A 26,371-nucleotide genomic window follows, 5' to 3' on the forward strand; every position below is an offset into this window, starting at 1 on the left:
TTTTGCGTTTTAAAGAATTTTCATTTCAAGCAGAGACGTAATATTCGTTCGATTGCAGATTCCTATACAAAGAAACGTATCTCAGAACGTCTCGCAACTTTGGCAAAACGAAGGAACTGCACAGTGTTGTTTTGTCGAGAAACGTCAAATCCTTGTAATTGAGAAGTGTCAAAAAGTTCATAACAAAATCAAAACAATTGTATGAAGTAGGGTTATAGTTGACTAAATTCCAATTTGATCCGGTGCACAATTCTTCAAGTACTTCGTCCCACCGCGAGTACCAAGATTCAGGTACCGACGTGTTTATAACCAAGCAATTTTTCCACTTTGTCAAATCGTTGATCGTCAAACCACGTGCGTCGAACTCAAATATTCTGCCCACCGAATTTGTCAACCCTATGTGCAAATCGTCCGTAGGTTTGTAATCTTGTAAAAAATTACCGAAAGATGGTTTAACCACGAGAGCGCATGGATTTCCCGAAGCTTCGGCAAAGGGACACGGAATTCTGAAAGGTTCGAGCACGTAACGTGTTACTACGGTTTTACACAATGGACATGCAATTGGAACTTCTTTACAAAATATCGATTTATCGTTGCAATGTTTATAACATATCAACGAAACTCCGTTCATAATGAACGAGGAACGCGTCTCAAAATTTGCTCCAAGTACTTTAGAACGCATCTAACCTACTATAACGTTACGTTTTTCCTGGTTATTTTTTTGATCTTATGTGCGAATATTTACAGGACCGGAAACTTTTGTCTTTTAATTATAGACTCATTCGTCGACCGTTAGCCATACAAAAAAACTCCAACGATTTTTTTTATAGCTGTCACGCGAACGTAACGGAAAAACATCTAGACAGGTCTAAAAAGTAGACAAAAAGAATTCTGAGAAAAGCATACTCCGGAACTCCAGACATTAATTCAGCTAACCTGCAAGTACGCTCGTTTCGTTTTATATTCTAATTAAATAAAAATGAAAGCCCGGAAACTTTTATCATAATTACAGAATCGCTTGACGAACGTTAGCAACGAAAAAAATGTCGAACAAATTTTTTCTATTGCTGTTACGCGATTGTAACGGGAAATCGCTGAAACAGGTATAAAAAAAGCAGACGAAAAAATAATTTTTGGTTAAAAGTAAGCCCCGCTATCCCGTCGTCATCATATCAGGCAATCGTCGTCGTTTTCGTGTTTACGATCCAAAATCTCTTTCGCGAATGAGAATTCAGTCCCCGATAGCACATTTGTACTTATCGTAGCGACTTGTAAACAAAGTCTGAAATGTCTGAAATCGTGTGAGCAGGGAAAAAAAGAGTAAGCCGAAATGATGATGAAGTCGTTTGCTTGATTCGTGCAGTGCTTTGGTAATAATGAATAGTGGGAGGGCGAGGGAGGGGATCGGTTATCGCGCGAGTGGAGGAGCCAAGCAAGTGGTCGCGTTCAGTCAGTGGCGCTGCTCGATAGGCAGACGATAGCGGAGTGCACCACTGAGTACGGCTGCGGACGATCAGTAGCAGCTGATCCGCAAAACCGTGTAGTCTCCACTGTCACAAGCGACGAAATATTTATCTACAGTTTATTACTGTACTTCTGCTTGACCGCGCGAGTGTTGATTCACCGTTTCTTTCCTTAAATATCTTGTTACCGTGCGTCTAACTCTTCATAAGTAAATTTTCGTGGAAATTCGTCGCTCACACGAAGGATACTGAATTGAGAGAAGGTGATAGTACACTGAGGGAGAACAACCGATTCGCTGTTGGCTCGAGGGAGAAAAGGTCGTGTTGAAGAAAAGGTCGTGCGGTCGTGCACATCGTCGAGATCTTCGTGAGAAACAATGCTAATCTGGTGAGTGTTTTTTTTTTATTCTTTCCATCTCGCGGTACTAAATATTCCATCGTGTCTCGTTAAACTCGAAGCGTCGTGAAAAGCGATCGAGCATGATCCTCGCCGAGAATCTTTCATTTTTATTGCAATGCATAAAGAGGCAATTGATTTTGAAAAGCAAACGAGACTCCTTTACTACGAGAGATTCAACTCTCACTCTTCACTTTTAATGCTCTCTCGATCTACAAGCTCGTTTTTCCATGCCTGTGTGTGCGTGTGACGTCTCTTGGAACACGAAGACGAGAGTCGAGAGAGGTGACTGACACCTGATGCGTCAATGACTATACCACGCATGTACAGCTTCGGGGCGACTCGCGAGTTCACCCTTTCCGCGAGATCTCAGCCTCGTCCCTTCGGCGATGTGTAATACCTACACGTACGACCTCGGATCGCGCATACACGACAACTTTGCTTTTTATCGCTCTTCTCTAGGCCCTTACTGAGATTTTAGTCTACATTTTTTTATTATTTATTCGAGGCACGCTTCGATGCCTTTTCGAGGGATGCTGAAAGCAGCAACGGTTGCATCATTCCCACTATAATTGCTGAATCGTTGTCAACGTTGTTTTTCTCATTGTTATTGATCAAAGCGCCAGAAAAAAATATCTCCAAACTCGTTTCTTCGTTTTTATAGATTTTTCAGTTTTTTCCAACTATCCCCCCCCCCCCCCCTCCCGAAACCCCGTGCGCACCTGCCATCTCCTCTGAAACGTTTGCCCAATTGCGAAGCAATTAATCGCCCGAACAAACGATACCGCGAGAACAAAAGGAGCGCGGGCTTGAACTGAGAGGGAAGAGAAAACGAGGGCAAAAAAGCCGGGCTAAAGCCGCTATGAATCAACATCTCGATCGCGACCACGCGGAGTTCTCTCCCCTTCGTTGTTTTCGCAGTAAGCTCGTCCCGGCTAGGCGCCGACCGCGAAACCACTGGCCGTTGCCGCTCATTCGATAATTATATTCATCGTCAGCCACTTCTCACGCCCCCGCCCCCGCCCACGGCTCCTCGGCAGTCGCTGCTCTCGAGAAATTACTCTCATAATTGATGGCTTTTTTATGGCTCGTTGTCCCTTACCCTTCGGACTAGATGATCGAAATGCCAGAGCTTTTTCATAGTTTCGAGGATGCGGATCGATCCGCGTGAAGAAAAAACCGTCGCTGGCGCGCGCGGGACCTTAATTTCCGTGCGAAGCTTCATACCCCGTAAGTAGGTTTCTCGTTCATCCTCAATTAGTATTTATTCGACTTGAAAAAGAAAAAACATGTAATCCGTGTAACCGCGAATCGAAGCGCCGGCGTGCACGCTAACCTAACAGTTCTCGCGTCACGCTCGGTTACACTTTTGACATCGAACACGCTCGCCTATATAAATCCGACAACGAAAATTCACTCCGAGCTGAACCACAATCCAGTGCTGCATTTATTTTTCATTATTTTCCTACATTTCGAGGCACAATGACGATCCAAATACGCTCGCATACAACAATATTTTTACAACGCCATGACAGTTTTCGCGACCGGTGACGAACAGTACCGAACTCCTCCGCCGACTAGCGCGCCTTCCCAGAACATTCGCGCACCGTCACAAAAACGAAATCTTGGAACTTTAGAATCGTCGGAAAGAGTCTTCGAACCAATTACCGAGAAATGTCCCGGTTTCTAGTGCACGATCGACCTTTTTTTTTAATCCTCGTTATTATGCTAGTTTTTCATTTGATATCGTCCATCGAAAAATAACCCCGAAAATTCGATTTTACAGTGCATTTTTAGCAATAATTTTTCTACGTATAATTCGATACGAAAAAATGGTATAATTTTCGCAAAAATCGATACGACCGTTAATACCACATTTTCGAACGCTTTTTTGCGGAGTTTTGAAGAAGTCATAAAATAATTTCACGAAGAATCATAAAAACGACTGAACTCCTGATATTCCAGTGAACAAACGCTTCTTCGAGTGAGTATAAACGCATGAGAAAAATATTCGGGTTTCAACTAATTTTTTTTTTAATGACGTGTGAATGGAACCAAGAAAAATGTGACAGAAGCACGACCGATAAATATCAAAACTTGAGCACACATCAATAGCCGCGGACGCGGCTCGGTGCTGTGCGTCAAACACTCTTTGTGATCTTCGATTGTCCGCATTTTCAATTCTACGCTAATAGAGTCGACTAAAACGGATGACAAATGTGGAAATCGACTCTTAGGCACACATGGAGTTCGGTTTCGAAATTTTTTTAGTCACGCAGTCCTCTAAAAAACCTCTCACTTATTTCAACGTGCTGTTTGTACATTTTTATGAACCGAAGTCGATAAATATCAGCGAAGTCGAAATAATTCCAACTTTTTCGTAGCTCAAAATTCTCTCTACAACGGCTGTGCTAAATAAGTTGTCGTTTCATGACAGATAACGCTAATAATATTTTTTCCCTCGTGTCCCTAATTGTCGGTTGTTTTGCCTCGTAATATCAACCGTTTATTTGAAGGAGTCAATTTTTTATCCATTTCTAAGGTACGAAATTATGAAAAATTTTCGCCATTATCTGTCATTCCGAACAGTTCAGTCAGATGGGTTTTAACAGTATCTACGAACGTTAGTGGTAAAATAATTTAACGATAATAGAAAACTTACGAAGCTGTAATCATGTCGAGGACGTATCGACACTTGTCAAGATAAAAAATACAGGAAAATTTGTCGTCATTTGAAAATCTTTTTTCGAGCGAATGAACAAAATTTTCTATCGACTTTTCCCGTGTTTCGAAGGCTCTGCAACGATATTGAAAGCGTTCGAAGATTCTGCCAAAGTTTCAAGAATGTGAATTCGAATGTTCTTGAATTTTTCTCGTTCCGTCCCCCTTCGAAAGCTGCCGGAAACGTGCCATGTTCCCAAACAAGTCAGATCGTTTCAGGCAAAAAAAGTTTTACGACATAACCTCGAACGAGTCCAGCACTCGAGGTCACTGTTGAGATCCCGAGTCGAAAGCCCTTTTTGAAGAAATTTTTTCGATCGTCCCGGAGGCAAAGAGCTGCCCATTGGATTTTCACTTTTCCCCAAAAAACCCCGAAATTTCGATAAAAAATAAGTCACATTTATCCAGTGACAAGCGCCCATCGAGTGACGTTGATTTTTCTCGAGTATTCGACTCTATCGAAGGAAAGTGTGCGACCGGATTTCGGCCGGGGCTATATACGACTGATAGATCGCTTTAAGGGGTGTCTGGTGATCGATCAAGCTGCAAATTGAACAGTGACGCGTAGCAGCGCAGAGGGCGAACCTTGGAAAATTGCATCTAGTCTCGTTAATGAGAACGTCTCGGAGATTAGCACGCCATACAAGTGGATATAGCTGTATAGAGGGAGGTACGTACCGTGCCGCGGGTTAGAGGTGCGACACGAAGAGCCGAGGGATCCTAGAGGAGTTTTACGATCGTGTTGAAAAGCCGGAGTGGATGGGCGGAGTCGCTGGAGGCTGCTGCGACGGCGAGGGGGTTGGAGGGGGGAGGAAAAAGGTGGCGGTAATGCTGTGGAGCGGTTAATGGAAAAAATTCGATGATACGAAATAGGTTTTGGTTGTTTTGCAGGTTAAGCCCGGCGATAATCGAATTCGAGCTTATTTCTCGGCCGCTTTCGAGTTAATACTTTCCTTTTTTCACTAGCGAGAGTGCATTTCCGGCGAAAATAAACGTGAAATTAGGCGGGAGCGTTCCGAAAATGTGGACGCAGAGCGAGCGAAGCGAAACCGGCACTTTTCTAGCGCACGTAAAAATATAATCGGACGCGTAACAACACGCGCGTCCAATTACCGTGGCGCTCTCCAGGGAGGAACCCGCGTACTCGACCTCCGTTTTGTTGCCTCTTTTATTCCTCCCTCGCATCCGATTGGGGCGCTGCTGCTTTTTTGTCGAAAGCGTACTCCCTCCCTCTCCCTCGCGATACGTATACAAACGCTGTATAGGCAAACGGAACGGCAGGCAGGGGTAGAGAGAAAAGGTCGATCAGGCTCGCGGAGCGCGGAGGGGAGTGAGAATAGCGAGTAAAGAAAGAATAAAAAAACAAAACAAAACAAAGCAGCAGGACAAAGATGGAGAAAGAAAAGAAAGGAGAAAAATACGGTTGAAGTTCTTCGCATCGTTCGAATCCCAACGAAATTTTTTCTCTTTTTTCATCTCCTTCACCATTTTAACATCGACGTGTTCCAGCGACGAAAAAACAACTGTCAATTTTTCTTTGGCACCGTTTCAAATATCCATTTATATATAAAATCAGCAAACGTAACTTCGGCTATTCGCGAAATTCGAGAGAACGAACCGGAAACATTTTTCACTCCTTTCACCATCTCGTAACAGTGCGAATTTTTACACCGCCAAACTCAGCCTCGCGCGCGCCCCGCGATCCCGCATTACTATTCATCAGTCCAATTTGGCACCGCTTCGGAAAGTCTAACCAACGAAATGATCACAATAAAATATCGCCGATCTACCAGACCCGGATATTAAATAAAATAAAAGAGAACATTTTAATAATCATATTCAAACCACGTGAACTTTGAAACCGCCCAAACTACCTCAGAAGGATTTCCGCATCCTGTGAAAAATCCTTTGAGACACGTGATCTCGTCCGCTCCATATATTCCTCGGTGCAGTCTCGCTAAACCAGAGAACCGAGAGAGACAAAGGGCCAGGGACAGAGAAAATAGAGTGCGATTCTCATTTCGCCGATGACATATACAGCAGTCTCCGTGTCGCTGCGGGGATGAACTCGAGATGGGTTGAAAGGGTGGGCGACAACAGTGTCCCCGGAGTCGGAATCGTCCTCATCCGAGCGACAAATGACTTTATTCCTCCCTCCCCGGGCCCGGCCTCGTCCATCGCGGTTGTTTCCGATATGAAACCTTCCGCGACCGATGTGACGATTATTAATTCACGAACTAGTGCCCAGCTCCCTTTTGATTAATTAATTTCGAGCCCGGGGGCGTGTAATGGGGGGGGGGGGGGGGGCGGCGGCGAAAATTTATCGCTTCCACCGACCATCGATCATCAATAACGTTTATATTTTCTCCTATCTGTTTCAGGAAGGATGACTTAGTGTCCGATTGAATTGTCGCGACGACCGACTCCCGACGTCGATCGAATCACGAGAGCGGCGACGAATCACAGCGGCTATTTTACTGCCCCCGTCGAAACTTGGACCGAAATGTCTTTTCTCTCGCCTCGCGGCGGCAGCCGCAGAGCTCCCATCATATGCTTCCTCGCCTTCGCAGTATTTTTCGCTCTCTACCAACTTGGCATCATTTGCCGCTCCGCGAAAGAACCTCCGAGCTCGGTCATGGTCGCCAAAGAGGTGAGAATTCGCTCGACTGGAAATCTAACTTTTTCTTTGCCTCTTAACAAACTTATTTTATCGAGTTTTCGAGAAAAGGAATTTCGAACGGAAACGTCTATGGAGCCTCGAACACGGAGAGAAAAAAATTGTAAAAATTACTGCGCTGCCATGGTATCGGGGTTCTTTATCGCCCATTTTGAAGGTTTTCACCAAAAATATTGTTATTTCCAAGTAAATTCTGAATGAAAATTTATAAATTGCGTATTTTGCTGTAACATAGTTCACTAAGGAAACGTAAAATTTATGTTGACTCGATGATGAACTGTCAAGTAGAATTATTATGCCGTTTTGCTATACTTAGTACTGTTTTCACAATTGAAATTTACAGTTGAACTTAGCAAAATTTGAGGAGCTCGAGCACAAGCATCGATCATACGCCAAAGTGTTTAGAAATTTACTTTTTTAGTAAATAACTGTGTACCGATGTATTTATTTTGACATCACTCGTCAATTTTCATATCGAGTCGCTTCACAAAAAATTACTATGTATGTTCGTAAGAATTAATAAATATTACCGATATAGAAGCCTACTTCTATGGCAGCATAGCAGTTTTTAGTGAAATTTTCTCTCCGTGAAGTTATGAGTTTTTTCAAATTTTTTTATTACGTGCCAAGGCAGTCCACCAAGTCGAATGATTTTGATGTAGCACAGTTTAAAATATCCCTGATAAATCAACGTGACAAAATGGAAACTGAGATTTTAAAAAATTGTTAACTTTGAGCCGAACTCGGTATTGAGGAAAATATTATCTTCGAAGAATACATTTTCGTGATTTATTTTCTCCAGAAATTTGTTGTTGGCCCAGACCACAAGACGTACGGGTACGACCGAAATATGCCTCTGATATTCATTGGCGGCGTACCGAGGTCGGGTACCACTCTGATGAGGGCCATGCTCGACGCCCACCCGGAAATCAGGTATGTAAAAATGAATTGTAGAATGAAATAATCGTAGATTTGGAAAAGCTATAAAAAATATTGCGGTTTTGACAGAAGACACAAATGTCGAATACGAAATGTGTGAAAAAACATCGATTTTGAATTTAAAGCTCGAGGAATTCGGGGACAATAATCGACGTTGATTTGGTGTTACAGATGCGGCCAAGAGACGAGGGTGATACCGAGAATTTTGCAGATGAGAACGCACTGGCTCAAATCCGAGAAAGAATCTGTGAGATTGATCGAAGCAGGAATCTCTAAAGAGGTCAGTCAGGAATTGTTGCAAAGTTTGGAGATGGATCGATTCTCGTTACTTCTGTCGGATAAAATATACAACAAGAAGTTCTCGTTTGCAAGGTAATGGACAGCGCGATCGCGGCGTTCTGTCTGGAAATAATAGCTAGGCACGGAGAACCTGCGCCCCGGCTGTGCAACAAAGATCCTCTTACTCTGAAAATGGGCTCTTACATTCTGGATCTCTTTCCCAACGCTAAATTTTTGTTCATGGTTCGCGATGGACGTGCCACTGTTCACTCGATTATTTCTCGAAAGGTAGGAGAATTCGACCGCAGTTATGGGAGCGATTGAAAAAATGATGAGGCACGAATTTGTCGAGGTTTGTTCGACGAGTGTAGAAATCGATCGAATGATTACTCGCTGAAAATAGCACGTGCCGTAGCCTCATTTTTCACTCTATCGAATCTTCCCAGGTTACCATCACGGGATTCGATCTGACCTCCTACCGACAGTGTCTCATCAAATGGAACAACGCGATATCGGCGATGCACGAGCAGTGCAAGGAAGTTGGCTCCGATAAGTGCCTGATGGTGCGCTACGAACAATTGGTCCTTCATCCCCGAGAGTGGATGGAAAAAATTCTGCTCTTTCTCGACGTACCTTGGAACGAGGCGGTGCTGCATCACGAGGAATTCATCAACAAACCCGGTGGCGTGCCACTCAGCAAGTGAGACACGCTTTTTCGTTGATCGCACTATTTTTCAGGCTTTCGGACTAGATTCTCTCTGAAAAAAAGTCGCAAGTAAATGATTCGACCGTTGGATCGAGGGGAGAGAAACGAACTTGGGGGGGAAAAATTCGTCGGAATGATTAAAGTCCAATTTTCATCTGATAATTGACGAAATTTCGATTCGGAATTCTGAAACGAAGTGCACTGTTTCAGACTTGAAAGATCCTCGGACCAGGTTATCAAACCAGTGAATTTGGAGGCATTGACCAAATGGGCAGGGCACATACCGCAAGCCGAAGTTTCCGATATGAGCGAACTGGCGCCCATGCTGTTGGTCCTTGGCTACGATCCGTACGCGAATCCACCCGTTTACGGTCCCGCGGATTCTCTCGTCAGCGACAACACGAGGCGGTAAAGCGATCATTTTTTTCCTTGTCGGTCTTTTCTCCTGGTTATTTGGACTCGACTATTAATTTGTATTTTGGTTAATTTTCCAGAGTGATGGCAGAAGGCGACATGTGGGTTGAGAAAGCGAGAGAGTTGGCTCTTCAAGAAAAACCGTTGCCGATAAGCACGGAGGAAGAAACGACGAACGCGTGACCCCTCCGGGGCGACCCTCGCGTTGATAAACACAACTTGCAAATGCACAACTCTAATGTGTACAATTACGATGATGTATAACGCAACGTATTTGACATTGTGGTGTCTCGTCGCTTTGCTCGTTACGATGATCGCTAAGCCCCGTCGCCCGCTGCTTCGACCACAAAGTCCTCTTTTTTCTACAACGGCACTGTTGAATTCTTGTTCTAAGTTCCGAACCCTACCATATCCGATTTAACTGATAAATGGGAAAAGACTGCGAACCAACTTGGAACAGGATCAGTGAAAGGTCATCGAACCATGAAGAAGACGACGGACTTTATTTTATCGTCCACCAAAAGTTCTAATCAGTTGTGCTAATCGACATTGCATCATACACTTTTGAACAACCCGGTTGGGAGGAGAAAAATAATGACATATTTCGGGCTCCATTGCTCATTGATGGCTTTTTTTACGCTCAAACTCCCGAGCCAATCGAACGGCGCACCTGAATTTTTCCAATCTTTGAAAAATGGTAAATGATGGAGCCGCGTCGACTAAACGGCACCCTCGATCCAAATCCGCTGAGAAATCGGTGACGCGATTTCGTGTCGGGACCTTAGAGGCTCCTCGTAACCGACAAAACTTGGGTGTTTGGGATTCACATCGACCATGGCTGGCAACCATGGAAAACTATCCGGCCGCGCCCAGACGACGCAGCCGATCGAACATTTCGATTCGATTCTTTCCTCTCTTCGTCATTCAGGATTCGGCCAAAGTACCGGAAATGTGGAACTACACGAAGAATCGCGACCCGAATTCTTCGTCTTGCGATACAGACGACTTCTGCTTGTTGACCCTGCCAAAAAATACGATGAAAAAAGCAGTTAACGACGAAACTATTGGTCGTTTAGTAAAAACGTTATTTTGACTTCTGTGCAGCTTTGTCATATTTTTCCCTGGACAACGTCCATTGTCGTCCGTTGCAGGGTCAACAATGGACACCGGTCAGAAAGAAAACGCCTACCTGTTGGAATTATTCTCATCGGATCGCGATTCCCGGTGCAGTTCCGCATTTTCGCTACTTCGGCTGAATACTGAATGTCGAGTTCAGGCGCCATTTGCCACACTTTTTGTGACAACATTAGATGCACGTACCGTCGTAAATTGCACCATTCGACAAGCACTTGTGGCATTTCGCTCGAACACTCTTGCGTTCATTCTCTAATTTTTTTCTTTTTTGAAATATTGGTTTGGTTGAGCTTTGACTGCTTTTGTGGTTTGGCGCTTTGATCAGGTGGAGAAATTTGGAACTGTTTTGAGGTGTTTGTCACTTTTTTAAGCTCGAGTTGGTTTGGATCAACCATCGGCGCCACAAAGTGTCAAAAACAATCCGAGAAAGACGCTCGTCGAAAGAACGAAATTTAGAAACACCGATTTCTCAGTGGATTTGGATCGTGGGTGTCGTTTAGCTGACGCGGCTCTATCATTTACCATGCAAAAATAAAAGGACTGCTGTCCATTGTTGTCCGTTGCAGGGACAACAATGGACGTTGTCTGGGGAAAAATGTGACAAAGCCGCACACAAGTTAATATAACGATTTTACTAAACGACCAAGAGTTTCATCGTTAACTGCTTTTTTCGTCGTATTTCGTGTTGAAGCGTTTTTTCGACAGGGTCAACGAGCATGCAGAAGACGAAAATAGAAGCAGTACGTTTTCTTGGCGCCGCTGTTTTGGCGCGAGATGTTCTTCTTCCGAACAGGATCAATGTGAAATACTTTTATCACATAAAAAAAACCATGATAGAATTTTTAAATCGAACGTACGACTGTTGCATTTACAGGATTATTAGAGCCTCGATCAATGATGAATTTCAAAAATTTTGTACTTATCGCTGACCACTTCGTACCGAGGTTGTACAATAGTCGTCGCGGCTTGACTCCGTTATTTTTCTCTTCGTTGCGCTCCTCTAGAATCCCGCGTTCATTTAATTCGCAATATATTTTATAGATGAACCATTGAATCTCGTGAGCATGAAGAGAAAAAGAGCAGCAGCAGCAGCGTTATTGTAGTTAGTTTATTAATTTGCTTGCAGGTATATAACTTATTAGAATATAATTAGTTAAGAGGTTGTGTTTTCTTTTTACAAAAAAAAAGAAAAGAAAATTATTTATCTAGTATGCTTATCTATGTTCTTATCATTATTAGTTTGCTTTGGCGGAAGCCCTTAATTTGCATGCCTCTACGATAAAATATACCAACTTTCGAGCATTTTCGATGCTCAGCTCTACAACCATATCAGGAAAGTCTGTAGTCCCAAGATAGTGGTTTCGAATAGGCTCAAAACGTGGGCAGCTGACTAGCATGTGTGCCAGAGTGTCGTCTTCTTGAATCTTACATACTGGACACGTCTGATTGTCTTTCAATTCGTACTTATACGACTTATATTTAATGCTTGTTCTTCTAAGTCCATCAAGTTTAATTTGAACGATTATTCTCAGAAGTGCAAGAGGAAGCCTAGCTTTAAGGTAGTCTTCCGTTTGAAGTACGTTAAGTTGCTTCAGTTATTGTTTATAAATCGATGAGTATGATGAGCGTAAGGCTCTGACCGCATATATATTTTAGTCAGCAGCTCTCATTAAGATGATGGATCAGTCGGTAATCACACCTCGAATTTTTGAAATTGAAACTCTTCGACATCGTACGCAGCACGATTGCAAAAATCCGATGACATTTTTATTTTTTCGATCAGACGAACGATGTGGAAAAATATCCTTTTCAAAATTTGCAGCTATCTCTCTCGCACTCACGGTTGTGATTACCGACTGATCCATCATCTATCAGTTGGTATATCGCAACCGTGAGTGCGAGAGAGATAGTTGCAAATATCGAAATCGAAATTCTTTGAGACAGTTTGACCGATTAAAAAAAGGCTCTGTCAGTCGATTTTTGCCATCGTTCTGCATAGGCTGACAGAGCCTTTTTTTAATCGATCAAACTGTCTCAAAGAATTTCGATTTCGAAAATTCCAAGTGAGGTTAGTCGACTGATCCATACTCTTAAGATGATGGATCAGTCGGTAATCACACCTCGAATTTTTGAAATTGAAACTCTTTGACATCGTTCGTCCGATTAAAATAATAAAAATGTCATCGTACACAGCACGATCGCAAAAATCCGATGACATTTTTATTTTTTTCGATCAGACGAACGATGTGGAAAAATTTCCTTTTCAAAATCCATCATCTTAAGATGATGGATCAGTCGGTAATCACAACGGTGAGTGCGAGAGAGATAGCTGTAAATTTTGAAAAGGAAATTTTTCCACATCGTTCGTCCGATCCAAAAAATAAAAATGTCATCGGATTTTTGCGATCGTGCTGCGTACGATGACATTTTTATTAATTTAATCGGACGAACGATGTCAAAGAGGTTCAATTTCAAAAATTCGAGGTGTGATTACCGACTGATCCATCGTCTTAAGGCTCGTGAACCAGTTGTACTTTGGCCTATTATTTTCCGACACATGTAAAGCTACTAACTGGTTCAGGCAAACTCTCGGGTATCGGTGTGAGGACATTTTCAGGATTTTCATTAGGAAGATTAGAGTTCTTTTCAATAACAATTGTGTGACCGCGGAGTTACCGGTTTCTAATCTAACCATGTAACCTGTTTGAGGCCCCAAATATTTGATCCATGCAGTAACGTTGAGTCTACAACGCTCAGCAGTTTTTTCCTTGCTTCCCGCAGTCGTTCATTTTGGCCACAATCCGCCAAATCACTCCTAGTGCTATTCTCGTTTTAGATATAGTTTCTTTGCAAGCTTCATATATTTGATCCGGCGTATTTTCTTCGTTCGACCAGCTTTCTTATAAATCATAACTTTGGTTTTATATTAATTTACGACCAGACTATTTTCTTCACAATATATTCCTAGAGTATCTAGTTTTCTCTGGAGATTTAATACATCTCGCGACAATAATATTAGATCGTTTGTAAAAAGCAAAATCTCCATGTTTTCTTTGATTCTCTTATGACCGTGGGCTTGGAAAAAACTTTCGATATCTGTTAGCAGCGGGGAAAACAACGCTGGGCTTGCGGGACCTCCCTGTAAAACTCCAGCCGTAGTTTCTATAACATTAGATTTTTTTTATTTCATTGATTCTAATCCTGAAGGAGGCCGCTGTGTAAAAGTTGGAGTGTACGGATTATTTTTGTGCTGAATCCAGCTCTGTGCAACTTATCCCATAAAACTCCGTGCATCACTGAGTCGAAAGTGCGCTTAAAATCCACAAAGGCTGCGTATAGTTTACCTCTCGGTTGGGACAGTGCTAGGCCAATTTAAATATTGAGTACGAATGTATTATCGTCACAGGATCGCCTGGGTCGAAACGCTGCTTGAGCCTCGGGTAAGATGTCGAATTTTTCGCACCATGAATTAAGTCTTTTAGCAATTATCGTGGTGAAGAGGTTGGCAGTATTACGATATCTGTGGCCCCAAGTTTTGACTATGTAGTCTTTATATTTCACCCCCTTAAAAGCCGAATTTCGATTTTTTTTACTCTTTAAAAAAGTCTTATTTCGGGCCAAATATGAAGACTACATGGCCAAAACTTGGGGCCACAGATATCGTAATATCCCCAAGAGGTTTGCTGTTGAATTTGCTAGGGTTATTCCTCTATAATTTAACGGGTCGTTGCGGCGTCACCTTTTTTATGAAACGTGACTATTTCAGATTCTGCACATCCTGTCGGTATGTTTGCTGTTGCCTAAAATTTTGTCAATTAGAGCAATTATCTTTATCAGCCACTTCGTCGTTATTGGTAGTGCTTTATAAAATTCTGTTGCGATCGAATCTGGACCTGGGGCTTTTCTTACTTTTGCTTTGCTCGATACCTTTAAAACCTCGTCAACTGTAATTTCATCATCTGGAATCGGGACTCTAGTTTCTAAAAAATTCCTGTCTGCGTCGGTTCTCTAAGGGGCAAAAGGTCGTCATAGAATTTCTGCCAGTCTTCATCCGAGATAGGGCAAGGTTTAAAATTTCTCAGTTTAAAACGTTTAAAAGTCGACCAAAAAGTGCATTTCCAGCATTTGACATAGCTTGTTGTCTTTCTTTTATGAATTCTTTTTTCTTGGTTTTGATGAGTTGAATATAATCTTTTCTTGCTTGTGTGTAATCTATCAGATGTATCGGGTTTTTCGAACATTTTCCATTTGCGATACGCTTGGTTGGTGCTGGTTTTCTTTGAACGGTATTCTTTGTTGAACCAGAGTTTGTTACGGCTAAATCCTTGTTTTTTTTTAATTTTATGAAACATGTTTAGTTCTCGCGCTACTGCAGATTTAATTGCTTCAGAGATTCTATGTTGCTATCTGTTGATATTTTGTATAACAATTGAGATAACCGATCACTGTATCTATCAGCTTGTTCAGAGTTCCATCATCTAAGTGTTTGAGTTGTAACCTCTAGAACCGCGGATAAGGAAATATCAGATCGGCCCTATTTGTCCAGGCCTAGTCTATTGTTGTATTGCTTTTACCCCAAAACGTAAATTCCCCTTTACTGTCCGAATTATAACGTCCGTTTAGCGTCATGCCTTTAAAGCTTCATTTTCAATTTCCAGTTATTCATTTTCTATTTCAGTTTTCTTCATTGTTTTCTTGGAATCTTTCCAAGATTTCCTTAAATCTCTGCGTAATCAATCTTTATTTTTTTTACGTGTCTGATGTGAGGCCTCGAAATATTTTAAGAACTTTCGAGAGGTCCGACACGAATGCTTCATCTCGTAAGATAACTTTAGATTTCTGATTGTTTGCGTTGTGATCCGTTTTTATTGTGTAAGTTATCCTTAATTTTCGTGTCGGACTTGCCGCTGCGTGTGCCGCTTCTTCTCCCGACCATGTTAGACCGCGCTGTTCCTAACCTCACTCTTGATTTTGTTTTCAGCTAATATATTCAGTTATGTCGCACCTTTACCAACTATGATGTACATTTCCACTCACTAAATCCGTGATTCCGAATCTTCTTAACCACTAATTTTGATCTACTATTTGCACTTTTTCACTTTTCAACTCTTTATTTGGGAGCCTCAAGAAAGCCACCGGTATACAATACCGACCTTCCCAGCGTTTTCCCCCGTTATTATAAAATGTATGATGAAATGTGAGAAAAATCTTTATTTTAACATCCTAGCGTCTGAGACAAGAAGTCTGTAATAGTTGTTGTTGTTGTTGTTCTTTTATTATTATATTTAATCTATGTCTATATCTCTACGAGTCCTGTCGACGACGGAACAGAGCTTGATCGATAATTTTAATTGAACTACTCTTCTGAACATCCGTATACGGAATTAAAAGAGAAAAAAAAAATACAAACGTTTCGTCAAATTTTTCGTTTGAACGAAATTCTTAATATCAATGAATGCGTGTCTGCGTGTATGTTCGATGAGGTTTTAAAAAGAACACTCGTATGTACAGTATTATAAATGTCGGCGATAGTGCTATCGTCAATCGTTCTGCGAAAATAAATTATTTTACTATTAAACTGCAAGGTTTTCATTAAGTCTAAATGTCTTTATAAGCGATGCAATTGACAAACAAGACTGATAACAAAAACTTTGCACTGCACAGTGTAATGCGAGCCACGTATCATTTTCAACTCCCCATTCTCACTTCGTTTTTGTCATTAGCGTTGTCGCGGTCAAAGATTAACATCGGGAGATGATTTTTTGCAAAAGACCCAAAAAGTTTAGACTTTTAAAAAAATTAGAGGACTTCAGGATTAATTGAAAAAGCCGCATCAGTTTAGGGTATTCAATCATTCGGAATTGTATTTTTTTCCTTTTTTTACAGCCACATACGAGTCGGGTTGCATGTAATTACTTCAGTCATTTACAATAGCCTATAAATGCATCGTGTTATATGATTGCGTCAATTGAAAAAGAAACGAAAAAAAAAAACTATAAAACAGTAGGACAAAAACGAAAGTAACGCCGGGAACTTACTGAAATTACTTTTAATGTTATGGAACTGATTAATAACGACGATGTTTACAAAAAATAATCTGCTTGCGGCTTTTTACTCGGTATTCCTCTGCTCTCTTGTGGCGCTGCTTCGAATATCGTAAAATCCCTCTGAAGGTGTTCATTGAGTTCTAAAATTGCTGCGACGTTGCCACATCTGCGAAAATTAATGGTTCATTAGTATCAGCATGTTTTTTCATTTTCAATGTTTTTTTTTCACACACTAATGATCTCATACCTGTAGCAATAATTCGGCGCCGACCACACGGTTAAAACTGTTTCATTAAAATGCCATTTGTATCCTTCCATCACTAATTGATGAGCTCGGCATATCATATCGATATCATTTGCAGAATTGAATTGGGCGACAACGTCACTCCCGAACAAATACCCAGCTCCTCTTGGAGAAACGCCCCATCCTTGAGTGTCCTCGGGGTCTGACCACAGGAGATCGCACATTGGTCCGTCGTGGGGAACCTAAATGATGTAATTTAAAAATTTTCTTATATTTTGTACGCTAGTATGAACAATGTGACTGCTAAAAATCTGGTTTTGAAATTCTTACTTCTTGTTTCCTATCGATTGTTCGAATTTGATCGAGTGTCTGAATACTGGGAGATAATCCACCATGCACACAAAATATTTTCCCATCGATAATGGCGGAGAGTGATAAATAGTCGAATATTTCCGTGCAGTATCGCCAAACCGTGATGCTACCGTATTTGCGAAGACATTCGTCATAAAATCCATAAACCTGGGTAATTTGTCTGGATTCATGGTTCCCACGTATTAAAGTTATTCGGTCGGGATAACGAACCTGCATTAGAGAATGAATATTGCTCCAATTCAGTAACAAGAAAAAAATTGATTAATAACTGAATTTATGGTTCACCTACCTTCAGGGCCAAAAGAAGAAGAAACGTTTCGACGCTGTAGAATCCTCTGTCAACGAAATCACCCATGAACAGGTAATTCGTTTCAGGGACATCTCCTCCTACTTTGAATAATTCTTTTAAATCGTAAAACTGCCCATGAATGTCACCGCAAACCTACAATTCGAAAATATTTTTAAACCTTGAAACTCGGAGGAGGAAAAGTCAAGTTCAAATACCTCCGACGACTCGATACTCACAGTGACTGGTGAATCTATACGCTGAACATTACTTTCTTCGATAAGAATTTCTCGTGCTTTGGCACATAATGCCTTGACTTCGGCTTCCTTGATAATCTCACATTTTTTAAGCTGCTCTATCTGCCGATCCAAATCACTGGAGTCCGTCATTGTATCCAAATTTTCCTTTAGAGCAAAAAGAGTCAATGATCGTTTAGGTGCTAATCACGAGTCATTTACATGTTTTAAAAAACTTCAAATCCAAATTTACTTCCTTGTACATAAAAAGTTTTTCGAAAAAAAATGTAAAAATTACGGTTTTTCAGTTAAAAGCGAGGGGTTACTAATTACTTCGTTGTAGGAGTCTAGCGTTAAAATCGTGTTCAATTTGTTAGTATTAGTATGAAAACGTCTAACTTTTGAGAGAAAGACTGAGAGGAACGAGCTTAAACAACAAGCATGGACTGTAAGTAAACTGCAATGTAACCTCGTAATTCTAAAACCGTGACATTAGCTTATCGTGTCAGAGAATTATTTGAACCAAGGACGATAAAGTACAACGGATTTCGGAAGTGTTGTTGGGTTTGTAGGTTAGGTTTCGAGTAATTTAAAAATTACCAAAAAAAATGAAATATAATACACAAACATTTGTATTCTAAAAATGTTCATACAATTTATGTCAACGACAGAGCTTTTATTTATTTTACCGAAAGGGAAAAAAAATCGCTGATTGGAATAGTTTATTTTTGATAGTTCATGGTCTTGTTGATTCGATTTATGATGCGAAGAAAAGTGCATACTTACGTGCAATGTAAAACCCAAAAGACTTTGAACTGTATCACCGGCGCTGAGCCAGCTACCTTAATTTTGTGAATAAAGTTGTACCTTTGTAAATGTACATTCACGAGGGTGACCACAAAAACAGAATCGTCAGAATAGAGTTCAACACCACACTCACCCTACCACAATCGGGCAGCAACGGAGAAACCATAGGGAATCAAGAACGACAAGAACCATGAACGTGAGAGGACTCAGCTCGAGCATTCCATATTGGCATTTTTCCAAATTGCAAACGCCATCTATATAGTAACTGACAGAATGTTATGAAAATCTTCGACCTTTTCGCAAAACTACATTGGGGAACGACACGGACGAGTGTGCGTGCCCAACTATTATTGATATATTATCAAATTTACTAATTCACAATAAACTTGTAAACAACAGCATATTTTTGTTAATTGGATGAAATCTGTAATCTCGACATAGACTACCAAATCGGCATTTCCACAAGTTAGGAGATCTGAATAAACGGCGCCACGTATGAAGAAAGCAATAACAAAACATAAACACAAAAACCATTCCGATTTCTTGCTTGTGTTTTTCGGGGTTAAAGTTTAAAGTGAAACTAGTGGGAATTTCGCAGTCAATGTGCCAATTTGAAGAATTTGAAGGTTATAATAGTGAAAATATGTGGGGAGACATTGGGACTCGAGAAAATTAGTAGTAAACCAAACTAAGGTGCTTATTCTGAATGGATAAATTGACCAAACACCCGAGCCTTCTGATGAATTGTTGAAAATGATAGAAGGGTGAAAAAGACAAAAAGTGTAAACAGGTGGGATCCATTGGTTGGAACCCCATACGTTTGGAGGGTGGCAAAATGTGACGGGGGTTACGATATGTTTTTGTGTCATCCAGTTTCGTTCGTTATTTTAGCTCGTATCTTTTGTGACCATGGATAATATTAATCCCATGACTACCAGCTACACGCAACCCTCTTCTGATTCGTCATCCCCGTTTTTCTATGACGAACTTCGAGTCAAAAATCATACTCCCAGGATTCGAGAAGAGGTTGATCTTTTGGCGTCTGATAAAAAAGATGGGCTACTTAATCCAAGAGCACTATTGTTTTTAACGCTATGGTACTTCTTCAGCGGTTGTACTCTTTTTCTCAATAAATATATTCTTACGTACATGGAGGGAGATCCGACCATACTAGGTGAGAAAATGAAGCCATTTGTGTTAATTTTATTCCAAAATTTCCAGTCTTTCTTTATCTTCTCTTTGTAATCTCAGAAAAACATTCGATCTCAAGAAGCTTGAGTCTAACTCACATGTTAATTACATTCTACGATTAACGCATTCTGTTCTATGTACTCAACTTTATCCGAGTATCATACTATTCATGGTGAACTTTCAGGCGCGTGTCAAATGTTGATGACGGCAGTATGCGGTTTTGTACAAATGTATTTCCCATGCGGCATGTACAAAACCAGTTCAAGACTGATGAGACCCCCAGGTTTTTATAAACATATGATTCTTGTTGGATGCACAAGATTCGCAACTGTTGTACTGGGCCTAGTGGCGTTGAATTACGTAGCTGTTAGTTTTACAGAAACTATCAAAAGTAGCGCACCACTTTTCACCGTTCTTATTAGCAGATATTTAATAGGTGAGAATTTTGGGACCATACATAGGATTTCGAAAGTTTTTGTTATCCACAAATGAATCAATCAATTCTGTTGATCATTGTTTCAGGCGAATATACCGGCCTCTACGTCAATTTGTCCTTGATCCCTGTAATGGGAGGTTTAGCTCTGTGCTCTGCTAATGAATTGAGTTTTGACTTTAGAGGATTTGTTGCTGCAATGGCTACAAATGTTACGGAATGCATGCAAAATGTCTACTCAAAAATGTTGATCAGTGGGGATAATTTTAAATACACGTAATTATTCGAAAAAATACTAGAAGTACTATTTTGGAAATCTGAAAATACTGGATTAGCATTTGTAAGAATTGTCCTTTCATTCCTTAGGCCTGCCGAACTTCAATTTTATACAAGTCTAGCATCAATGGTTGTGCAAATACCAGCGTCGATGTTCCTAGTAGATCTGCCGAGGCTTCAACAGTCCTTCAGCCTAAAACTCCTCTCCATATTTCTTCTCAATGGAGTTTTCTTCCATTTTCAGAGCATCACCGCTTATGTACTTATGGATTACATCAGTCCAGTCACCCATAGGTAAACTTGAAAATCTAATCCAAAGATAGTGTCGCAGAAAAGATATTTTTTATGATGAATCAATTGGCAATTTGTTGATTCAAATCTCGTTCGTTTCCAGTGTTGCAAATACAGCGAAGAGAGCTTTATTAATCTGGCTGTCAGTACTACTGTTCGACAACCGTGTGACTGGATTATCAGCCCTTGGAACTTCGTTCGTATTTGCTGGTGTATTGTTGTACAATCGAGCTCAAGAATACGATAAAGCTAAAATGTTACGAATCAAGCGTAACTCTAAACTAAATTTGCAGTGAGGAAAAAACAACTGCGTTGACGCTGTTGATACTGCATTAAGCCCAGTGACTACAATTTTTATGAATCACATTTTGCGTTTTAATGGCTTTTATTAAAATGCAGTGTACCTGTCCGGCATTTAGAAGGAAAAGACGAACGATAAATTTCTATTAACATTCCAGAGGCATTGATCGAGGTCAGCGCTCCCAGATATCCGAATTCTCATTGATTCGCCCACAAAGTTAATCTTTTAACCATTTATCCTTTTGATGAAAACAATATTGCATTTTGTATAATGAAACTCTGGGTGCAAGTACAAAACGAATATTCTCAGCTTCGATCGACAACAACAACTTCAGCAGAGTACTCAATCGTGTTTGCTTCTAGTATGCACCACTTTTTATTGCATCAATCACATCAATCTTCAAATTGCATCGTGAACGATGGCATTCAGATTAAAATACTTTTTTTTTCCTCAGAATAATGTATTTTCTTATTCTTGTACAAAATGAAAAGCGTAAAAAAGATCTTAACATGGGTACTGTACAAAAAATAAACGGTTTTTTTGGTCTTTTAGAAACAATTGACCAATGCAAGGGCAAAGGGGAGTCAGAGATTAGAAATTTCACTTTTTAGATAAGCTTATCATAATTCATTACGAACGTAGTCCATTACTTCTTATATCACACTTTTTGTGACCTTTCTCATTCGATCTTTGCCATGTGGCATATTCGAGACCACGTGACAAACATTATTTCAAGAGATTCGTCACTATTTTCTAACTGAAGAATTAATAATTTCTGGCTTCCTTTCTCTGTCCAGTTAAAATTATGATTATTTTTACATCAAAATTCAATGAAAGATGATTTAATTTTTCATCTTTCCGAATATACATTCCACGAAAATTGAGAATAATCGCCTGGAACATGAGAATACTAAATAAATATCATGAGAATCATCATCTTAAATTACTTTTTATTCGTGAATTCTTGAATTATTGCCCTGGAATTGGAGACAGTAAAAATACAACAGTTTCTTCTATAAATATCTTATGAGCTGTGATTGAAAATATAAGTGTACAAATTTGTATCACAGTTTGTCCATAGTAAATAACGATAGTTTCCTTTTTCATGGGGATGGAGAGCGAGTTCATTCCATGAAGTTTTTAACATGGGCCACTTAGTTCCCTGACGGCACCATCATTCTATTTTATTCCAGCGATTATGCATTCTCTCCATCCCCAAATAGTACATAGTGTTATTTTATACAACATATTATAAAAACGATGAACCATATGTTTTACTGTACTTTCAAACAAAATTAACTCAAAATATTTTTTCTTCATTTCAAATAATCAGACATTCCGTGTTTGAAATGATAATAAATAAATTATATGCGAATTCCCATTAGACTGAAAACACTTATGGCAATGACGATGAATTGGGCACCAAATATCGAGGCAGAAGATACAACGTCAATGTCTGCTGAGACTGAAGCCTCGGCTCGTGCTTTCGATAACAAATTTTCACAGGGTGTTACTTTCTTAATGAAGTTGAATAAAGAATCGACAATATTTCCAGGTGTCGGGTCATTGCAAGTTTCCAATTCACGGACCATGCAGGTTTGCAATCGTTCTATGTCACTGTCATAAAATACAAAGTTTTATTCGATCAGAAACTATTTTCAAATTTTGAAAATGACCTTTCGGTCAGAAGATTTGTTAATCAAACGTTTTACTTACGAACACTCTTTGGAGTCCAGCAAAAGCAACGGCAAATTGTCCATCCCATTAAGATTTGGAGTTGATAACCCCTCAGCTGGTACGTAAGAACCAAACGTTGAGTTTACGCAATCTTGTATCACCGATTGCTTCGATGTAAAACATTCCGGTCCCCCAGCAGCGATAAACACTTTACAGAATCAGAGCACATTTATTATCACAATCAGGTATTCTTAATCTTTTTCATTCATAGCTGCTTCTTCAAAAATATCCAATTTCATTTGAAGAGTAATAAAACAAAGTTTTCTAAAGTAATCGGATTTATCTCAAAATAATGTTCCACCAAAAAATGAGTGTAAATATATTTTAATTAAAATTGGTAAATTGAATAGCAACACCAATAATGGAAAAATTTTAGATCAATGGATGATTGAAGAAACAAATAAAATTGAAAATTCAATTTGAATTTAAAGGAAAAAGTAAAATTTTTTAACGAAAATATGTTTCAAGTTTTTCGATAATAAAAATTAGAGTAATTTGTATACTAACGTGCAATACGATCACCTTCTTTGAAGCAAACAAAGTTCAAAAGTTGATCGGTTATATTTTGAACGATATTAATGTTGTCACGTTCTTTTTGGGTGAAGCACGTTCCTACCGTGTCCGTAAAATTTTTCACACAGGTTTTCAAGGTTGGACTCTTGTTGCAGTATTTACGGAAAACGATATCGAGATCTCCGGTTGGTTTAGCTCGTTCGATTTCATCCTGAAGAAGGGTTACATTCACCAAATTTTGCATGCAACTCGCTATTTCTTTTGCCGCGTTTTCAGCATTGGTGTATGCGTCCGCGCCTCCATTCGTTTGGCACTTGTTCTTGAACGCATTTTTCGCTTCTTCAACTGGTAAAGCTGAGGCGTTTAGGCCTTGAAGATTCGTCACTTCCGAAGCCTTCTGCAAAACGCTATCTGCAAGGGCTATTTCCTCTTGGCCTAACGAACCCCCTATCAAGGCTGTAAAAATAAAAATTTTCATTAAATAAAAACTTTTAAATAAATTGAACTGCGCAGAAGAATTGGGAGTCGAAATACAAAAACAGATTCAACTTATTTTAACGAAAGTCGAAAATCGCCTGAAGAAACCGCCGGTCTAATAAATTTCCATTACATTTGTGATTTATTTCGTTGTCATAATCATCCGATGTGATAGCGGTAAAAGGGGTGAAATGTGGTTGGTTGACAGTAATTTCTAAAGCTCAGATGTATGAAAAGGTCGTAGAGTCACATTTGAGGTTATAAAGAAAGAGATAGACCACTTAATTTAACGATATGTTTAGAGGTTTGATTACAAGAACTGCGATTGTGGAAAATAATACGAAGAAAACACGTAAACTGAGTAGCTGGATGTAATACAATCAGCATTTTGCACGAAACGCTACCGCGAGCTCGGGAAACGTACGGAACGTACGAAGATTCGCACAAAGAGGAGACGACAAGAATTGTTTTTCTTCGCAATCGGAAGAGTCAATACCGATTTTGGTGGCCTTAGATTTGACAAATGTAAACACATTTTTTACCCCTGAGACCTTCTGGTAGTAAACAACTGTATTAATTCAATTTCCATATAAATATCTACCGTTAGTATTCACTTTAATTATAAATATTTACACCCGAAGAATGTTATTTCTGAAAATAGTAAAAAGTATGCGCCGAATGATGAGAATTCATGAGTGTCTTTGTTTCGAAAATTCTCGATCCCAGCGTATTTGAAGGTTGTTAATTAAAATTCTATATAAAAATACATCCTCTGTAAATGAGCAGTAAATATTTTCATTCGCACGCAGCTCGTGAATCATTCATAAGCGTAGGACTTTTTTCTATCGCAGAGAATTCTATCCAATTGGAAAAAATGTGTAGAAAAAATCGAATGGTTTTCGAACGTCAACAAAATGAGTTACGTACAGTCTCACGTATTTTTAAGACAAATTTTTATACAAGGTGTCCCAAGTCCAACAATCAATGTCTACCACACATATGCAGCGACAAACTTCGACTTTATAGTCTATAGTCTATAGCAATGTTTCTTTGTTATGCTCAATTCTTAGTAGTGTGACAGTTGGAGGTTAAGTATTTTTCGGTTGAATATTCGGCGGGATATAGGACATCAATCTCGTAGCTTACAAAATTCTCATGAAAAAAGGTCCGGACTCCGTTTTTTTATCTTCGGTTGTTTAGTCTAGAGAGCGGTTCGGATGATAACCAGTTTTATTTTTTCCATTCCCCCTGCTCAAGCTCGCACCGTGTGGAGCGTGTTGACAAAGATTGTTTCGTAGGAAATTTGAGACACTGAAACGCTATAGTTTCATGGCGATCGCTTCTCAATCTCTAACCGCGATAATAAAACGTTGGTCTCTCAACTTTAGTTAACTAATAAAATTCACAAGAAGGAGCCTGAGGAAGAAATATGAACAGAGATTTCAAACGGGTATTCAACGTGTTTCAGTACCTGCTGTGAATATTTCCCATGGGACACCTTGTATATGGATATAAAATCTCAAAAGGAATTGTGTGTGGAATTTAGATGTGTGTGTGTGTGTGTGTGTGTGTGCGTGCGGGACTGAACTTTATTCGTTCCAACACAAAAGAGATTGCTACATAAATGGGAAATACATGAGTTTCATGATTGGCGTTTTACAACTCATTCTTACATTGATTTGTTGTATCATCAATTTTATCGTTGATAAACTTTGGACTTACCGAGGTTCACGAAGAATAAAATGGCGGCTGAGATAATCATTTGTATAATTCGTTATTGAGACACGAGGGCTGATAGGAATTTGAGGGAAAAACAGATTTTCCTTTTCGAACTGTGGAGCAAGGGACCGAGCGATACTCGCGCTACAATATTTCGTGTGCACGTGCACTTGCGAAATTTAATGAGCGACAATTGCGATAGTCGTAAGGATATGATAATTGCTCGATTTACGACCTCTCAATGTTTTAGTTTAATATTTATGAGAAAAAACAACAGTCTCGACACTTATAACCCTGGCCACCTGTATCGGCCACTAATCCGCAAATATGTCAATACAAACATCCAGAACTCGATGCACTATAGCGACTAGAGACAATTGAACGCGAGCCGTACCCCAACGCGCGTGTCTTTTGTTGTTAAAGGAAAAATTACGAAACAAAAGAAAACGCACGACTCGGTACGCACGGCGACCGCGTGAAAACTGACCGCTGGCCAAAGCTCTCCCTACATTTATGTTACATGCAGCTCGGGCACCCCTCTCTCCACTCACGCTCGCATGGTGACATTTCAAAGTACACTGAAGCCAATGAAACATTTTGCTGACCCAAAGCCTGTAGATCTTGTTAACGTCCAATTTTGGAGTATACTCGCTCCATCACCTTCTTTTTACTCCAAATCTTTTTAGGAATATTTTTACTCCAATTTTTCAA

At 40.0% G+C, this 26,371-nt stretch overlaps 5 protein-coding genes and 1 long non-coding RNA gene across 7 annotated transcripts; 3 read left to right on the plus strand and 3 right to left on the minus strand.

The window, feature by feature from the left end:
* Window positions 1-25: 25 nt before the first annotated feature.
* Window positions 26-682, minus strand: LOC122415106 (MKRN2 opposite strand protein). Its single transcript, XM_043426963.1, has one exon. It carries the CDS (start codon window positions 680-682, stop codon window positions 26-28), a length of 657 nt encoding a protein of 218 aa, XP_043282898.1.
* A 765-nt stretch (window positions 683-1,447) lies between these two features.
* Tpst (tyrosylprotein sulfotransferase) lies at window positions 1,448-10,210 on the plus strand. Its single transcript, XM_043426961.1, has 8 exons — window positions 1,448-1,851; window positions 6,963-7,231; window positions 8,061-8,191; window positions 8,369-8,477; window positions 8,570-8,764; window positions 8,923-9,176; window positions 9,393-9,590; window positions 9,677-10,210. The coding sequence occupies exons 2-8, from the start codon at window positions 7,085-7,087 to the stop codon at window positions 9,777-9,779; spliced, it is 1,137 nt and encodes a 378-aa protein (XP_043282896.1). The 5' UTR covers window positions 1,448-1,851; window positions 6,963-7,084; the 3' UTR covers window positions 9,780-10,210.
* Window positions 10,211-13,136: 2,926 nt separating this feature from the next.
* On the plus strand, window positions 13,137-16,308 carry LOC122414398 (uncharacterized). Its single transcript, XR_006261755.1, has 2 exons — window positions 13,137-14,231; window positions 14,409-16,308. It is a non-coding gene; the product is annotated as an uncharacterized lncRNA (long non-coding RNA).
* Window positions 16,309-16,567: 259 nt separating this feature from the next.
* Window positions 16,568-18,962, minus strand: Pp4-19C (protein phosphatase 19C). The gene is made up of 7 exons (XM_043425637.1): window positions 18,856-18,962; window positions 18,702-18,757; window positions 17,919-18,083; window positions 17,683-17,835; window positions 17,352-17,603; window positions 17,025-17,263; window positions 16,568-16,943 (listed from the first exon to the last, which is right to left on the minus strand). Exons 3-7 carry the CDS (start codon window positions 18,066-18,068, stop codon window positions 16,814-16,816), a joined length of 924 nt encoding a protein of 307 aa, XP_043281572.1. The 5' UTR covers window positions 18,069-18,083; window positions 18,702-18,757; window positions 18,856-18,962; the 3' UTR covers window positions 16,568-16,813.
* Window positions 18,963-19,114: 152 nt separating this feature from the next.
* On the plus strand, window positions 19,115-22,150 carry LOC122414395 (solute carrier family 35 member E2A-like). 2 transcript variants are annotated; one of them, XM_043425633.1, is made up of 6 exons: window positions 19,115-19,512; window positions 19,596-19,896; window positions 20,098-20,349; window positions 20,436-20,622; window positions 20,713-20,916; window positions 21,017-22,150. In XM_043425633.1, the coding sequence occupies exons 2-6, from the start codon at window positions 19,632-19,634 to the stop codon at window positions 21,207-21,209; spliced, it is 1,101 nt and encodes a 366-aa protein (XP_043281568.1). In that variant the 5' UTR covers window positions 19,115-19,512; window positions 19,596-19,631; the 3' UTR covers window positions 21,210-22,150. The 2 variants fall into 2 exon arrangements, with proteins under 2 accessions (XP_043281568.1, XP_043281569.1); XM_043425634.1 differs by having other exon boundaries at window positions 19,614-19,896.
* LOC122414396 (27 kDa hemolymph protein-like) lies at window positions 22,148-26,145 on the minus strand. The gene is made up of 4 exons (XM_043425635.1): window positions 25,664-26,145; window positions 23,459-23,920; window positions 22,931-23,099; window positions 22,148-22,831 (listed from the first exon to the last, which is right to left on the minus strand). The coding sequence occupies exons 1-4, from the start codon at window positions 25,701-25,703 to the stop codon at window positions 22,579-22,581; spliced, it is 924 nt and encodes a 307-aa protein (XP_043281570.1). The 5' UTR covers window positions 25,704-26,145; the 3' UTR covers window positions 22,148-22,578.
* Between the last annotated feature and the right edge of the window lie 226 nt (window positions 26,146-26,371).

The sequence above is a fragment of the Venturia canescens genome, chromosome 8 (assembly GCF_019457755.1).
Source record: "Venturia canescens isolate UGA chromosome 8, ASM1945775v1, whole genome shotgun sequence".
NCBI lineage: Eukaryota > Metazoa > Arthropoda > Insecta > Hymenoptera > Ichneumonidae > Venturia > Venturia canescens.